The sequence below is a fragment of the Petaurus breviceps genome, unplaced genomic scaffold, assembly GCF_028583685.1.
Source record: "Petaurus breviceps papuanus isolate PSGF00001 unplaced genomic scaffold, PetGlider_PUasm1.0 173, whole genome shotgun sequence".
NCBI lineage: Eukaryota > Metazoa > Chordata > Mammalia > Diprotodontia > Petauridae > Petaurus > Petaurus breviceps.
In genome coordinates, this window is record NW_027185759.1 from 10,010,616 (window position 1) to 10,027,022 (window position 16,407).

The 16,407-nt window shown below is 51.5% G+C and overlaps 1 protein-coding gene across 4 annotated transcripts in view; it reads left to right on the forward strand.

The window, feature by feature from the left end:
• THAP4 (THAP domain containing 4) overlaps positions 1 to 16,407 on the forward strand; it is a 62,039-nt gene that overhangs the window by 33,966 nt on the left and 11,666 nt on the right. For all 4 annotated transcript variants that reach the window (XM_069083352.1, XM_069083351.1, XM_069083353.1 and 1 more), the window contains 3 exons: positions 7,824 to 7,983; positions 10,955 to 11,064; positions 12,049 to 12,152. In XM_069083352.1, coding sequence (XP_068939453.1) covers positions 7,824 to 7,983; positions 10,955 to 11,064; positions 12,049 to 12,152 — 374 coding nt within the window. The remainder of the gene's footprint in view (positions 1 to 7,823; positions 7,984 to 10,954; positions 11,065 to 12,048; positions 12,153 to 16,407) is intronic.

Consider the following 16,407-nt stretch of genomic DNA (forward strand, 5'->3'; position numbering starts at 1 on the left):
GCTTCTGGAAGGTCATGCTGAAAAGTCAGTTCGAGCCAGAGCTTAGAAACACCTGTAAACTGGCCCTTTTCTTCTTTCGTAATAAGAGAGGTTAAAGATGCTTTCATGACGAGGGTTTTAGGTCAAAATAATTCAAAATAGAGGCCTTCTTTTCCAGTTTTCCAGAAGAATTCTTCTCTTTCAAAAAAATGTAGTTTTCAATAGAATTTTAGGATTTTCTCCTCCTTTTTTCTTAAATTCTTACAAATTAAAGATATAAGTTATACATCTATATTCACACAAACACTACAGAGAGAGAGAGATCGGGCAGCTGGTGGCACAGTGGAGAGGGCACTAGGCCTGGAGTCACGAAGACCTGAGCTCACATCTGACCTAAGACACTGACCAGCTGTGTGACTCTCAGCTCTTTGCCTCAGTTTCCCTGTCTGTAAGATGTGGATAATAATAGCACCTCCCTCCCAAAGTTAATTATGAAGTGATTAGCCCATTGCCTGGCACAAAGCCACTATAGGAATGCCTATTTCCTTCCATATATATGTGTGCATTTACATACATATCTATATACCACACACATGAATACATGTATGCACATACATGTACCCCACATATAGATAATGTGTATGTATAAATGTATTCTCTAGAACACATGCGTGTATGTACCTACATATTAACACACACGCGTATCTGTAAAATATTTCCCACCACCTCAGAAAGCGCTGCTTCATCCCGCTTACTCTCTCTGTTGTTGTTCTATGATACGTGTCTCCGAGCGGCTTGGTCGCCACTGGGACAGGTGAGGGCTAAAAGAGCAAAGTGAATTTTCCCGAGGTTCGGTTTGGCCCCTGGGCATGACCGGGCATGCAGGTCCAGGTGGCCTCGCGCCCTCTTGGGCCTTTCCCGTTTCATCTCTCAGCCCTGCCAGAGCCGCTGCTAGGAGTGGGTGTCGCAACCATCTCCTGCACTGTGCCTGTAATCACTTCTCTTTGTGAGCTTCTCTTTACTGAGCTTTTCTGATATTCCATATGACGTTTCTGTTATTTCACTCAATCCCTTCAGACAAACAGCATTTGTTATATAAGCTGCTTGGTCTTTGTAAGCCCTTGTCACCCAGTAAGCTATGCCGGTAAATGGCGGGCCTCACGACTGTCCCACATTCACAGGTAGACACGTACCTGACTTTCTGTGCTCTTCTCATGATCAGCTGACAGCGTTCAGTCATGGAGAACTGATCTTCTAGCGGGTTTGGGCTGAGAGATTCCGTTTTCAGTGAACACAAGCCTTGTCATAGTGACCAGAAAGAAATGTTGATGTGAACTCAGAAAACCCCAAATCTTTCGAAACTGTTTTATCTAAGTTAGTAATCATCATCAGTGATAATGAACATAAGTTAACAGTCACTTATATGGCACTTTAGAGGTTTACAGAATGCCATCTTGTCACCTCTCATGAACCTTTCAGCAGCCTTGGGGCATGTAAGTACTTTAGGGTTTCTTATTTAATCGGGTCGGAGACAGTAAGGGACCTATCTGGGGTCACACAGCTAGCAAAGGAAGGCCAGTATTGGGATCCAGGACTCACCTGACGCTAGTCCTGGGAAGGACGTGACTTGACAGAACCCCAGACTGGGGAGGGCTGGCAGAGGCATCAGAAGGCCCTGGACCACACGCCCAGCTGAGTGGTCAGCCGGCCCATCCTGGAACCTTCCTGGGAGGGGGCCCACATCACTCTTCCCGTGTTTGGGCAGAGATGTCTGTCATTGGGGTAAGTCTAAGATGGGCTTTTTGAAGCCTCTCCCCTGGGCCCTGCAGACCAAGAGTCTCCATCCTCCTTGCAGGAACTCCCCTCCGGAGCAGAACTGGCCGTGGTGTTCTTCTCCCAGCTCAATTTTCTCATTTGCTTTAACTCATCTCCATAGGCACTGATTGCCCTTCTCTGGATCCCCCAGAGAGTGAGAAGGGTCTGGGAGCTGGAAGGGCCTCCGAAGCCCCCCAGTCCAGCCCCCTCAGGCCTGTGTAGGATGCAGTGCCAGTGTGTGGTAGCACCTCAGACACCAAAGCTGGTGACAGTCTTGGGGTCACACATCATGGGATTGTGAAAGTAGGGCCAGAGGGGACCTTGAAGACCAGCCAGCTACTCGGGGGTTGAAGTCTGCCGTAGTCACACAGGCTGGTCGTTTTCTCCACGAGATAAATAGGGCAACAGTTAGCACCAAGATAGCCTTGAGGAGGCCAAGACACTGGGCCCAGAGGAAGGCAGGACCCCGCAGGTGTGAATGTGTGGAGGGCTACTGTCATTGATCTTTGAATGGCGATGGAGCCCTGGTGGGGCCCAAGCCTGGAGAGGAACGCACGTCTCTGTGGTGTCCCAGTGAAGCCCGTGGGTTCTCGGAGCTGGACGGAGGCTCGGGCTGGCTCCTGGCCCTGTGCTCACACTTGGCAGGAGCCGCAAGGCCTTCTCGCGGCAGGTCCTGCCAGACTAGCCTCACGGCCTTTGGAGGCAGGATGTCGCTAGACCAGGGTCACCCACATGTCAGCAGAGCATTTGATGGATGCTTTAACTGCTGGGAAGGTGAAGAAGCCCGGCCAGAGGACGTGCTGATGCCGGTGCCTCTGCCAGTTTTTTAAGGTTTGCAGAGCGCTTCACAGATGGCACTCATCTGCTTCTCATGAAACTCTGCGGGGAGCTGCTCACACGCCTCACCTGTTGCTAAAGGAATGCAGAGAGGCGGAGGCGAGCCCCGAGCTGGAGCCCCAGGCCAGGCCTCCTGTGCCTTCTAGCTGGTGGAACATATTCTGTCCTTCAGCTGTGTTCTGTTCTCCTGACCCCATTTGGGGTTTTCTTGGCAGAGATCCTGGAGGGGTCGCCCTTTCCTTCTTCAGCTCGTTTTAAGATGAGGAAACTGAGGCAAACAGGGTGAAGTGACTCGTCCAGGGTCACACAGCTAGGAAGTGCCTGAGGCCAGATTTGAACTCAGGTCTTCCTGACTCCAGGCCCTGTGCTCTGCCCACTGTCTGGCTGTGTGCTTGACCTGGATGATATCAGGGCTTTTGAGAAGGAATCGCATACTGTTCCTGGGGAAGAGGTACATGACCAGACTCAAGGAGGGAGTGGGAGACGTCCGGAGTTTACTGAACAGATACACCCAGTTGGTGCTGTTAAAGCAGGACTAATCAGATGTGGGAAGCAGGGTTTTCCTGAGGGTGCTGAGGGCCCAGAGAGAACTGGGATCAGCCCCTAATCCCCCCACAATTGTTTTATAACCAGAATCTGGTTACAGTGACCATCCAGAACACCTGAAAGAGAGCGATGGCCTATGGGAGCCAAATACGGGCCAGAGAGGGCAGATGGGAGTTGGGGTGTGATGCCCCTGCCAGCAGGGAGCCCCAGGCCCCCGCTCGCCCCCCGATGTGTGTCTGTCTCCCAGGCAAGGCGACCGCCTGCTGCTGCCTCCTTGTGAGCCCAGGATCTGAAGGAGGAGACTTTGCTGCCCAGCTTGGGTAGCAAGGCCACAAAACTCCCAAGGAAGCTGGAGCAGTTAAAAATAAAACTGGGAAAAGCTGAACAAAGTCAATAAAAATGCAGCATAGGTTGTGTTCATTTGTGGTTATCAGTAAAGTGGCCAGCAGGGATCCTCGCTGCTGTAGGGACCTCCCAGAAGTGGACAGCCCCTCCCCTCGAGCAGGTTGGTATCTTCTCTTCTTATGGCCTTGGAGGAGCTCAGCTCTGAGGGTGGAATTGTTTGGGTCTGAGGCCCCAAGGCCAGCCCTCTGGCTGGTCCCTGGGCTGAGCCAGGAGACCATGGAGGGATGTGGTTAGGGAGAAAGTCAAGGACATTGAGTTCAGGTGGAGGCCATCTTAGGGAAAACAGCTTCTGATCAGACCTCCCGCCTCACAGTTTATGTGTTTTCTCAAAGTTTTCTCGTGGCAGGTGGTTGGGGGTGAGCGTTCAGTTTGGCAAAATGTTTTGTTGCTAAGCGATGTGGAGGTGAGACAGATAGCCTCTACCCTCGTGTTTGGGGTGGGGGGAGCTGCTGCTCTCCCCCCCGCACAGAGACAGGTGGGGGGAGCCTGCCTGGGAAAATGCCCAAGATCACTGGGCCTTCCTAAGGAATCCGGAGGTGGTGCCCGGGCCAATTCCCCTCCCGGCCCTGCCACATGTTCCTGAGGGACCCTGGGCAAGTGAAGCCGTCCCAGCCTCAGGCAGGGCTGGCCCAGAAAGGCCCCCGATGATTTAATGATGAGACGAAGTGACCGTCAGCACCTTCTTCTTGATTTAGAGGGAGAGATGCCAGGGAAGACCAGGGGAGGTCTAGGCTGGGAGCTGGGCCTGGAGAGAAGGGACTGCCTTGACTGGACACCACAAGTGCCCTGGGTGAGAAGCAGGATGAGAGGCCGAGCCGATGGACAAGGTGGACTGTGGCGTCGTGTCCACTAGGGGGCAAGCGTGGCCCAGCGGCTGATTGTCCATGGAGGTTGGCATTGAACTCATTGGAGCTGTTTCCTAGATGGGGGGGCGGAGACAGATAGAGAGAGACAGACAGAGACAGAGTGTGTGTGTGCGCGCGAGCGCACCAGGGCTAAGCCTTTGCCAGGCTCACTGAGGGACTTTTCCACGTTAACATTTTGGTGACTGATTTGTTTATGCCACAGAGAAGGTTTGGAGAGAAGGCAGATGGGAGCATCCTTAAAGAGATGCCTGGTTCTCCAAGAAGTGGCAAAGTGCCTTGGTTCTCTTCCCTCCCAGCCCGGTGACCCCTAAACTCTGGAGCCTCCTCAGGAAGCCCTTGAGAAGGGCAGCAGAAACCTCACCAAAGTGATAGCGGCCCACTCCAAGCCTGCCTGCTCCTGGGCCCCTGCCAGACTCCTGTCTCCTGAATTCAGCCTTCCATGGGGCTGGAATGCTTTGCCCCTGCCTCGATGTCTCACCAGATCTGGTTCTGCCTGGTTCTTACTCATTTCATCTGAATCAGCAGCAGCTGACTGCCCTGGGGCAGACTCCCACAAAGACTTCTCCCTTGCACTAATCTTTCTTGTTCCCTTCTCTCTCCTGTGTTTTTACAGTAGCAGATAGCCTGAAAACTCTCCTTGTGTGTCAGAATTTGAAAAAAAAAATGCTCCTCTCCTGCTATCATTCCCCAAGACTCAGGGGCTGGGTGGGTGGAGGGGTGGGGACCTTGCCTTCTGCCTGAGAACTGCCCTGCCTTTCCCATCATCCAAGGGCTAAAGCTGGCTCTGGGCCCCCATATAAACCGGCCCCTGCAGAGCAGGGTCTGTCTTGGCATTCAGCACAGGGTAAGCCCATAAGAAGTGCTTTTCTCTTCCATTAGTGAAACTCATGCCCAGAAATTCAAGCGCCATGAGTCCACTGGTGTCCATTTGAAAATCTGCTGGTGACACACAGATTGTAAGACTTTTCTCCCTGCATCAAGCAGAGATCTGGTTGGGGGCCATAGGCAAACAGCTCTTTAGATCCTGGCCTGACTCTGGGGTAGACTGAAAGATTATTATTTTTTATTTTATTTACTTCATTTGTTTGTTTATTTGTTTATGTGATTTTTTAGCATTATTTTTAGGGAGAATTTTCAACAATATAACAACATCAATTTGGGTGAACTTTGTTAGTGTTTTGCTATGGAATTTTCTTAGTTAAGTTCAAATCACTTCTCTTCACTCTGGAAGCAATGGGAGATATGGTTAGCTAGAAAAAGGACCATTTCCCCACTTCTGCGACAGTCCATCCAATAAAGGCTTATGGTAGGGCCTCATCCTGAAGTGGAGGGAACCCCAAGTTCTTAAAGACAGGCCATGAAGACACTTTTGCTGAAAGTCTTTGGAGATGTCAAAGGCCTGGTCTGGTAGAGTTTGGAGAGGCCTTATCATCAGACTGGCCCCAGATTGGCCACAGGAACTTAAGAGACCACATGCTAAGGCATAGAGGGGTTGCAGTCAGTGACATCCCAGATGCTTGAGATATTGCAGCATGAGGCAGCTGTTGTGGAGTAGAAAGTGGAGAGGCTGCCTCAGTTTCCTCATCTGTGAAATGGAGACCGTGGCACCTCCTCAGAGTTGTGAGGCCAAAATGAGAGAAGACTTGTGAAGTGCTTTGTAAACCTTAAGGCACTGTGTAAACACTTGTGGGTCTGATCAGCAATGACCCAGAGTCAGATGATTCCAATTCAAGATCAGCCAGCTTGATCTTGGAGGAATTACTTTAATCTCCTGATACCTGAAGGTCCTCATTTGGAGAAAAAGGTATTGTAATCTGAAGTCTCCAGCATTGATTCTCTGTGAGTTTAAGAAGACTTCTTGGGTTGGGGAGTAGAGAGCAGCCAATATTGGTCTAAACCAGGGCTTCTTAGACTTGCTGATTATTGGTGTGTTTGTCTCTCTTGACTATGAGGTCAAGAGGTGTGGGCTTTCTTGGGCTTCACCATCTCTGCTTCTGTAGTGTCCTCAGTTACAAGCATTATAAAATGCTCAGCAGAGTTCCTCCAAATCGAGGCTTGTTGGGTGTGGGACACATACACAGCTCACACCTCCTCTTAGCCAAGCATCTTCTTTTTCGCTGCCCCGTCCCATGCATTCTTGTGGAGTAGATACCAGCCTTTCCTGAGTCCACTTTTAATTTTCAGCCTTAGTTTTGTGAAGTTCCCATTGCACTAAAATGATTCCAAGCATTTAGTTGGTGTCCTTTTTGTGTGTGTGTGTGTGTGTGTGTGAGTGTGAGTGCTCGTCACAGTACACTTAGGTAAACAAAATGGTGCCCCCCCCCACCAAAGGCATGCCCCTTGCTCCTTTCATGAGATCCAGTCCCTTGGCAGCAGCTGCTGTCAGGGACTTTTTCTTTTCACTGATTCTGTCTGGGTGTAGTAGATTAAAAAAACATCTCCCCAACTTTGAAAGGGCTTTGTTTTCTGTGTGTTTCACCCCTTTAAGTGAGATAGGTTTTCATCCTTATACCTTTGTGCTGCAGTGTTCATGTTCAGAAACTTCCTTGTGTTTTATAATATTAAGTGTCTTTCAGGCAAGGTTTCCCACAAGGTTTTCAGCTGAATCGTATTGGTTTTCCATGTGCTGAATTGACTTTTGGTGGCGCTGATAGGGAGGTCTCGGGCAGCCTTTGAGAGTCATTGGAAGGTAGCCTTTCCCCTGCGCCTCCGTCTCTCACCTCTCTCTCCCTTCCCCCATGTCCCAGGTCCCCAGGGTAGGCAACTTCACACGTGGGGCTCCCACTCTTGTCAGTGGAGTCACTCACTGCTCACAGCGCTGACTTGTCATCTTGTAGGGGCCATCAGGTAGAGCATGAGCCCCAGCAGAGGCCTCCACCAGAGTCTGGCCCACAATCTCTCCCTCCTGTTGTCAGTCCCCTTATGCCTTACCCTCAGCTCTTCATCCCAATCCATCAGTGGCCTCATAGCATCCAGTTCTGAGAGATGGCTGCCATAAGACCAACAGGAGCCTTGCCGAAAGCTGTGGGTGGGAAGGGGCTGCATCAGCTGGGCGCTGCCCCCACCCACCATGGGCAGGAACTAGATCCCAGGAAACTGACCTTGGCTGGTGGCCCTACCAGCTTCTCAGTAATGGGGGCCACCACAAAGTGATTAGGAGCCAACAGGTGTCCAGATAGTAATGGACAAGGGGAAACTAGGAAGCAGCACTGCTCTGGTGCTTGTGAGACCTGGGCCCCAGCCGCTCCACCATCAGCCTTCTGACCCTTCACCCCCTGGCTTCCCCTCCATTCCCTCCCATTAAATGGGTGGGTTGGGCTAGCTCCTCACATGTGTCCATGCACATTCTGACCCTGCCTTCCTTCTCGTCCCCAGAGACCCCTAAGATGAACCCGGTCATTGAGCCTCTCTCCTGGATGCTGGGCACCTGGCTCTCTGAACCCCCGGGAGACGGCATCTACCCCACCCTGCAGCCTTTCCATTACCTGGAGGAGGTGCACATCACCCACGTGGGGCAGCCGATGCTGAACTTCTCGTAAGTTGAACATGCAGTTTGTCTTTCTTACCATGAGTTTGGCCTTTGGTTTTGTCTCGTTAAGAATGGCCCTGATGAGAAAGCTCCCTGCTGGGAGCAGTGGCGTTTGGGAGAAATGGCCCTCTGTCGCCCTGGTCAGGCCATGGACTTGTATGTTCACCAGAATGGGTCGTGTACTTCCTCCAAGTGCCATCGTAGAAGTTACCTCCATTAAAATTATTGGCTGTTTTAACAAGCACAGAACTCTGTGCGTGTGCTTGGGCTATAACCAGGGGTGTGCCCCAGCTCAGGCGGGCTGATTCTTAAAGCATTTACACCTCAGAAATCAGCAAGCCTCTAAATCAGGGCTTCATTGATTGTTTGGTTGATTGTTTAGACTTAAGAAAGGGATGAAATTCATGTTATTGCACATCAAACTTAACTGTGTCATGCATCCATTCTTTCCCAGAGAGCCAGTGCTTTGGCATCCCTGTGTAAACCCTAAAGTCTCCACACACAAGTGGATTGGCCCAACAGGGCAGCTCACTCAGATCCAAGGCCTATGAGGCCTCACAGAGCTTGTGGCCCAGTGGCTCTGCAGCTTTCCCTCTTCATTAAGGCTGGAAGCCCAGGCCCAGAATGGAAGCTCCTTCAGGGCCCAGGCTGTGGCCTCTGTGTCACTGTGCTCCCAGCCCTGAACTTAATAAAATGCTTGTTGATTATTTGAGAATGAAAAGAAGTCACCTGAGCAGAATTACTTAAAATAAAGCTTTGTTTTTTATATAATCACAATTTTTCCTACCATCTCTATCCCTTGGTGTTCCCGGAAAGCTATCCCATATAACAAATGATATTTTTTATAGAAAAAAAAAGACAAGGAAGAAAACAAATTTAAAAAACCAATCAGTGCATTGAAAAATCTGAAACTATATACAGCATTCCATACCCATAGACCTCCCATGTTAGTTGAAGCTATGGGATATTCCAAGGAATCAGGAGATATACGGAGACCATGGGCCTAACACAGCAGTGGACAAGATAGAGGCAATAAAGTGACCTGTAAGAGGCCAGTTCATAGATGACCTTGAGATGCTGAGAACCCCGGGCTCTCATTTTTAGACCAAGTGCCCCCAGTTTGCTAAAGAAAGCTTGGTGGGCCAGGAGGATCTAAAGCGCCCCTCCAGACTGAGCTGTGGATCCTGCTCAGGCCCATTGGGGAAGGGCTGCACAAGAACATGCACAGCCAAAAAGCCTTCATCTAGGCTTTCCCCAGTGACCCTCCTCAAGTGTAGCATGTGGGGTCCCTGGCCCCAGGATCATTACGTGGAAAAATGCCTTCTTGGGCTGGTCTTAGCCAGGAAGGTGGGGAGGAAGCCCTGCCTGCCTGCCCGCCCCTGGGAGGGACAGAAAGCAGCAATCCCACCGTCCACTGTGTTTCCGAGAAGTTAAGTCTAGTGAGGGAGAGCATGACTGTGCCCCCAGCCGTCACCCTCATTGTGGGTGTTCTGTACCACCAAACTAGACACTGGTCTTTCTAGTAATGGGCAGTGATAGAAACTTAAACAGGGCTTTTCTGCACTGTTTTTAGCCGTTTGCGGGTAGTTGGGTCATTTTTGCGACCACATTAAGTGGGTGGCTCTTGCCCTCCTCGAAGCTGCCCCTGTTGAAATCCTTCCTAAATGTAATTTAACAGAACTGAACAGTGAAAGGAAAGGGCCTGAGGCCACATCAGGCAGTTTTAATTTAACCAGATAGGATTATTCTTGGATCACAGTAGATGTCTAGCAGGGAGGCCACAGGGCCGTTCGGAATCCTGCCTTCCCATTAAGTTTTCTGGGGTTGGAAAGAATTAGCAGCTGCATAGTGAAGATGCTTTGTACTCTCCAAATAGAGAAATTGGTGGGTGGGAAAGGATTATTAAAAGACAGGGAAGCAAAGGGGGGGACAAAGGTCAGCCTTTCATTGGCGTTTGCTCCCTGGCGGTCTCCGTTCTCCTTCCTCTGGTGGTGGTCTTGTGACTCAGCAGGCTCCTCTCCCAGCTTTGGAGTTCAGCATGGGAGCTACAGTCACAGGTTGTCTATAAATCTGAGCCCAGTGATGGGCACACGGAAGGCAGTACAGAAGTCCGGGAGCCAGTGTGACACTCCTCGGAGCCTCAGTTTTCCTGTCTTTAAAATGGGGATGGTAGTAGCTGGTACTGCCCCCTTCACAGGTCGTTGGGAGGAACGTGCTGAGGAAGCCTTCGCTGTTCTCCCAGGGCTCCTCTCCCTGAGCTGATGGAAGAAGTGTGCTGAGCACAGGGGGGTGGATGGGCCACCCTCTGGTGTCTTATCGAGCTGCCAGAGCTGAGAATGGCAGCCAGTGTCTATATGGTACTTTGCCGTTACACTTGGCAGTGGTTCTTAAGAGCTTTGATCAAGCTCTCATGAACGTTCTCACTTGGTCCTTGCAGCGCCCTTCCAGCCATGTCCATCTACGTGTTTTTAGCGGAAAGGCATTTGGACTTCAGAAAGGTCTCATGGATTGGTAGTGTGACCAATCACATGATTTTACTATGTTGTCATATATCCGTTAATCAGTCAGTCAGTAAACGTTTATTGAGGGCCTGCTATGCTCCAGGTACCAGCCTTGTCAAGAGAACAGTGGTCGTGGCCTTGGGCCTTCCTCGCCTGAGAAAGAGCTGTCACAGCTCATTCCCATTTTTTCAGATCTTTCACCAGGACATGGGCCGCAGTCCAGGCTCTTACAGGGTGTGTGCTGCCTGAACATGAGGCTTGGTGTGGAGTGATGAGGTCAGACACAGCAAATTCCCATCGCTGAGTTGACGTTTCTGAGACCAAAGCTTTCCTCCTGAGCTGAGCACACCTCTGCCCCTCCTGTGGGAATGAAATGTGCCCATCATTGCCACGTCTGAGAATGGGTGTTCCCCGGTGGTGTTTTGGGTATCACTAGAGCCTCTCAGGTTTTACAGCTGGATGGTTTTCCTGTCTAGGTTCAATGCCTTCCATCCAGACACTAAGAAGCCAATGCACAGAGAATGTGGATTCATCCGCCTCAAGCCTGATTCCAACAAGGTGGCCTTTGTCAGCGCCCAGAACACAGGTACCAGCCTCCACATGGGGCCTTGGGACCCTAGGTCACTCCCGCTTGGGCAGGGGGGAGGTATGCCAGCAGGGCCAGGCTGCTGCCATGCTGGTCTCAGAGGGAGGCTCGTGGGGAATGTGCCAGCATCATCCTGACTACAGAGGGAAAGGAGATGGGGTTTCCATGTTTGAAGAAGAAAGGGCAGAAATCAAAGTGTTCAGATTTGGGCCCCTCCAGGAAGACCACTTTCAGTGACTCACTCCCACTCCTCCAGCCCCAGTAACAGGCAGCAGAGGGTTGCCCCTCAAGCCCACAGCTTCAGCCTCAATCTCCAGGAGCGGTTGACTCTTGGGTGGGATTTTGGGTGACTGTGGCTGCTGGCTGAATCTGGAGGGCCCTGAGGGAAGGACAGTGGTAGTGGGTCACACCTCTGTCACCATCTCCAAGGTCTGCTGATGAGAGAAAGCTTCTTTTGGGGACAGGTTTGACTGTCCTCAGAGGTTCGTTCCCACCATGTCAGTTTAACAAATCTCTCTCTGAAATGAACCCACTTGGCCGTGTTTTTGTGTATCTATTACCTGGAGGTAGGGTGGGAGTTTCAGATTCAGGAGGGTAGAGAATGAGGCCTAACTCAGTGCTGTGCAGTCCTAGAACCTTTTTGAGATCCTGCCTAACCCAGCACCCTCAGGTAGGACTGAAGAGACTGGGGGCTTTCTAGCCCACTCAATAACGCTCAGGAAGCGGAGGAGCAGGTGAAGTGACTTGTCCAGGGTAATGGAGCTTGGCAGCATCTGCACCCGCCTTTCACCAGCCATGAGGGCCTGGGATGGGGTGATGGCATCATCAGGGCTCTTTCCTGGATGCTGGGTGACTAACTTAAGGCACAAATATCGAGGAAGTGGGTGGTTTCAGGGCTCAAGACTGAGCAGGTGTGTGCAGGCCAGGAGCCCCCAGTGCCAGACAGAGGACGCCCCTGATAACAGACCAAACTTGTTCTTGTAGGTATTGTGGAGGTGGAGGAGGGCGAGGTGAATGGGCAGGAGCTCTGCATAGCGTCTCACTCAATCGCCCGGATCTCTTTTGCTGCAGAGCCCCGTGTGGAGCAGGTGAGAACAGGCCCATGCCTCCAGGGCTGTGCCCCTCTGGGGATGCCCCACGATGCCCCCTTGGGTGGGGGGGGGGGGTAAGCCTTGGGGCAGAGAGGATTGACATCCCTTATCTTTTCTCCTGGGAGGTTCTTCTGGCCTCAATATGCCGGACATGAGCAGTCCCTGAGCTGTTATAAATGGGCAGCAGCGGGGGCCGCATGAGAGCCCTGAAATGAGATTCACATTTTATCCAGATTTAATTGGAAACTGGCGCCGACTCAGCATTGCCGTGGGTTCAGGCCCCTTCCGGGGCAGGACCTTCTTCTCATCCTTTTTTCTCCCAGAGCTGTCATCCTCCTCGAAACTCTTAATATGTATTTTTCACTTAATTACAAACCCTGTTTGAGAAGTAGACCCAGACTGATGGTGTCTGGGCACCCGATTCCCTGGGGAACAGGTGCCATCTTTATTTCCCTATTTCAAGGAGCAATGATGTCGTTAGCCTAGCTTCTCTCTCCAGTGTGTCGGGTCCAAACGTGGCAGCCAGTGTCAGAGGGCTGCTGGGCCGGGCCTCGAGGCCTCTCCAGCTTAGGGGACAGGTCCAGACAGTCCAGAAGCCAGGGCCAGCTGTCTGCTTCCAAGAGGTAGCAGGGAATGATGGATGCCACAGAGACCTAGACTTCTGGACAGTGCTGTCAGGGCAGGAGGCGTTCTGAAAGCCAGGACGCGGCTGAGTGCGCCGTGGCTCGTCTGGCTTCTTCCTTAAGGTGTGATGTGTGGATGCGTCCAAGGAGACGAGGACTTTGAGAAACTGCTGCTTGTTATATTTGAGGGAGGATCCTACAAAACTTGTAGGGGAAAGTTCGGGACTCTCTTTGGCCTCTTCCGAGACCCCCTTCATCTTTGTTTTGTTCTGTCTTCACCAGCTATGTCATAGCTGCAGGGCAGCCAAGCTAAGCAGCGCATGGCCTCTGCCACATGTCGCGCCTGGAGTTCCCCACCTCTGCAGAGCCTGCTGGGATCCCTTTGGGACACTCTTGGGCATTAACCTTCCAGAGTTTTCAGTTTCTACCTCCCATGACTTCTCAAAGTGGAAGAAGGAATAAATACTTCCTCCCCACTGTGAGAAGAGGGATATTCCCAGCTGGAGAGGTCTGGGCCTGGCGGCCGTTTCCCTGTGACTCAGCCGAGCCGAGCATTTCTGTGGGTGTCTGGCAGGGCAAGCCCCAGTGACTGAGCCCATACAAGGGCATTCTTGTCTCCTGGCTCTTCAAGAAGGAGCTGGGGAGGAGGCCTTCCTCTGTGGGAGTCTCCTGAAGAAGCCTGAGGAGCCAAGGCGTATTGTAGAGCTGGGAAGGCAGAGCTCCCTTGCCCACCCTGCCCTTCCAGACTCAGGTTAGACCCAGAGGTCCTCAAGGGTAGAGACCATTTGGTTCTTGTCTTTTGGCCTGTGTATCCCCAGCTCTCAGCACAGCTCCTGACATGAGAACCACCATCCAGGAGGTGCGTCTTGGCAGAAACTCTCCACGATTTCTAAGCCGGGCTTCGTGTTTGTCCTGCCCGACACCCGGCCAGGAAGGGCCTTCCTTTTCCTTCTGGTCAGTCAGTGGTCATTCTCTCCATTCCTTTGGGCCCTTCCGCACAGACCGGGCGTCCTCCTCATTGAGGCTGCACGGTGAAGGTCCTGATTTTGTTCTGCGTCTGGAAGGGGTCTGCGCACACAGTCCCACAGAAGCAGTCAAGCTCCTGTGGGTCCTTATTTGTAGTTAGGAAGGATGTCTCTTGTTCTCCCCTTTGATTTTCACCATACATAGGTGGATAAATGTTAGTATCTCCATTTTATTGATGGGGAAACTGAGACATTAAAGATGAAATGAATGGTGTGTCTAGGAAAGAATGAGGTGCCCAGTGTGCACCCATGGGTCCCACTTTTGATTTCTGGCATCCTCGGTCTCTCCTTATCTTTTGGGTCCTTATCTGCCACCTGCAAACACACAGGGATCAGACTGTCTTATCGCTGTCAAGTTCCTAGAAAGAGCTTTTCCATTGACTGCCTCTGGTTTTCACCAGCAGCCCCCTTCTTAGCCCTGCATTCATACCCACTGCTGGACCAGAATGGCACTAACTGGGAGCTCCCAGCTATGGGATGGACTCATCACTCTCCTCCCTGGGCTTGCTCTATGGCTTTCTCCCCCCTTTCTGGGTGTTCTCTTTCTCTTGACTGTCCTGGCACGCATCTCTCTCGGCTTTCCTCCTCCCTAGACACTTGGGCTTCCTCATCGCCCATCTTTGGCAGCACCGGAGGCCGTGCCCCGGACCTTCCTTTCTTCTCTGTCTCTGTGACGTCTATCCACTGTTTCCCAGACATGGCTCCACTGAAGCCCCTACCTGCCCCAAGGTTTCCTTCTCCTGTGTGGGACTGCCCCAGTCAATGTGTTTCATGCCCATAGCCACAGGCCTCTGGCATGCTGTAACCTGATCCACTCCCTCCCCAGCCTTCCTGTGGGCCTGGGTCCACCGAACTCAGCCCCATCCTAGGCACAGAGTTATAGCCCTGGTGGTCCTATGTGCACCCAGACCCAAGGAGTTCCCTGGTCCTGCTTCTCCACAAAGTTCCCCTGTCCCTTTGTTAGCCTGGCCAGCCCACCAGATACCCAACAGCCTGCCCTTGACTCCAGAAGTGGGACTCCACTGATGCCACAGTCCCTTTGTCATTCATTGCCCCCGTGTTGTTTTCCTTTGTCTGACTTGCATGGGCCCAGCTGGGTTTGCCTGCCCATCTATAGGCAGTCTCTGATGACCCCTTTGCCTTTCCTCACTCAGAAATGATCCTGCCTGTCCCTTGCTGCCCTTTGTCCAAAAGAGAGACAGGGCAGGCTGCCCACTTGTCCTACTGCCCCTGGGACAATAGCCTACCCCCCGAAGGGATGTTCTTCCCTGAGGATGGGGGGGGTCCAGTCTGTTCGTCTATCTCTACACAGCTCTTAATACCGTTTCCAAGGTACAGAAATTCTGTTTTTACAAGTTGCTTTGAAACAGGCTGTGCCTGCCTGGCTATCACCCTGCCTGGTGTGATTCAGCACGCCTACCTGCCTGTGCCCCCCGAGTGACTCCTGCCTCTTCCTAGCTGGTCTGGAGAGATCCGAGTCGTCCCCCACCCCCAGCACCCCGTGCTTTCTTTCTTCTTCCTTCACAGACACTTCTGCAAGGCATTGTCTTCAAAGAACTTCATGCCAAAATGACCTTTTAAATCAGAAGCCATTTTTGAGTTTTATGGTCGGCTTTTGTTCGTCTCCTTTTTAGGGACCCTGCTTGGCAATAACAGTGAAAGCAGTTAAGGAAAACCACCCCACCAAAGGATGACATTGTGTCGTCCCTCCCCAGGAGGAGGGACCCACTGCCTCATGGTGCAGCGGCCTCTTTGGGCCATTTCTCTTTCACTCCTGGTTCTTCTTGTTTCACTCTGCATCTGTTCAGAGACACACTGCATGTTCACTGCTGTTTATGCACGATGCTGAGCAGTCATTCTCCTGCGCAGGGACATGTCCTTGAACTCTGGTTTGATTTTTACCTCCAGTATTTTGTGTTACTTGGGGCCTTTCTTTGGTTTGGGGTTTTTTTGTTGTTTTTTGTTTTTTGTTTTTTTTTGCAAGGCAACCAGGGTTATGTGATTTGCCCAGGGTCACACAGCTAGTAAATGTCAAGTGTATGAGGCTAGATTTGAACTCAGGTCCTCCTGACTCCACAGCTAGTGCTCTCTCTCCTGTGCCACCGCACTGCCCCTGGGGCCTTTCTTTGTCTTTGCTCTTTGGTCCTGGCCCGCTGGTGGGCTGTGCCCAGGGCTCACTGGAAAATCTGTCTTTTTAAAAATTTTTATTTTTATGAATTTGACAAACAACAAACATAAACATTTCCATGTGTAGAGAAACAAAAAGGAAATGGATATGCAAATGAATTTCATGTGGAGTTTGGTTTTTTTAATCCATATGAGTTTTAACCCATGAGCGCCTCCTTGGAGCTCCCTGCTGTCTGCCCAGAACTCCACCCCTGACTGCCCCTGGCTGCTGTGAGCTCAGACTACATTAAGGAAGGCAGAGGGTCCATGGGTTGGCCAAGGCAGCTCTTGCCTCCCAAGTCCTGGGGACTCTGCCTTTCCTAAGGTAGTCCAAGGTGGTCATTGCCTTCTTGGGCTGCCATATTGTATTGTTGGCTCATACTGAGCATGCTTGCTCTCTCTCTCTCTCTCTCTCTCTCTCTCTCTCTCTCTCTCTCT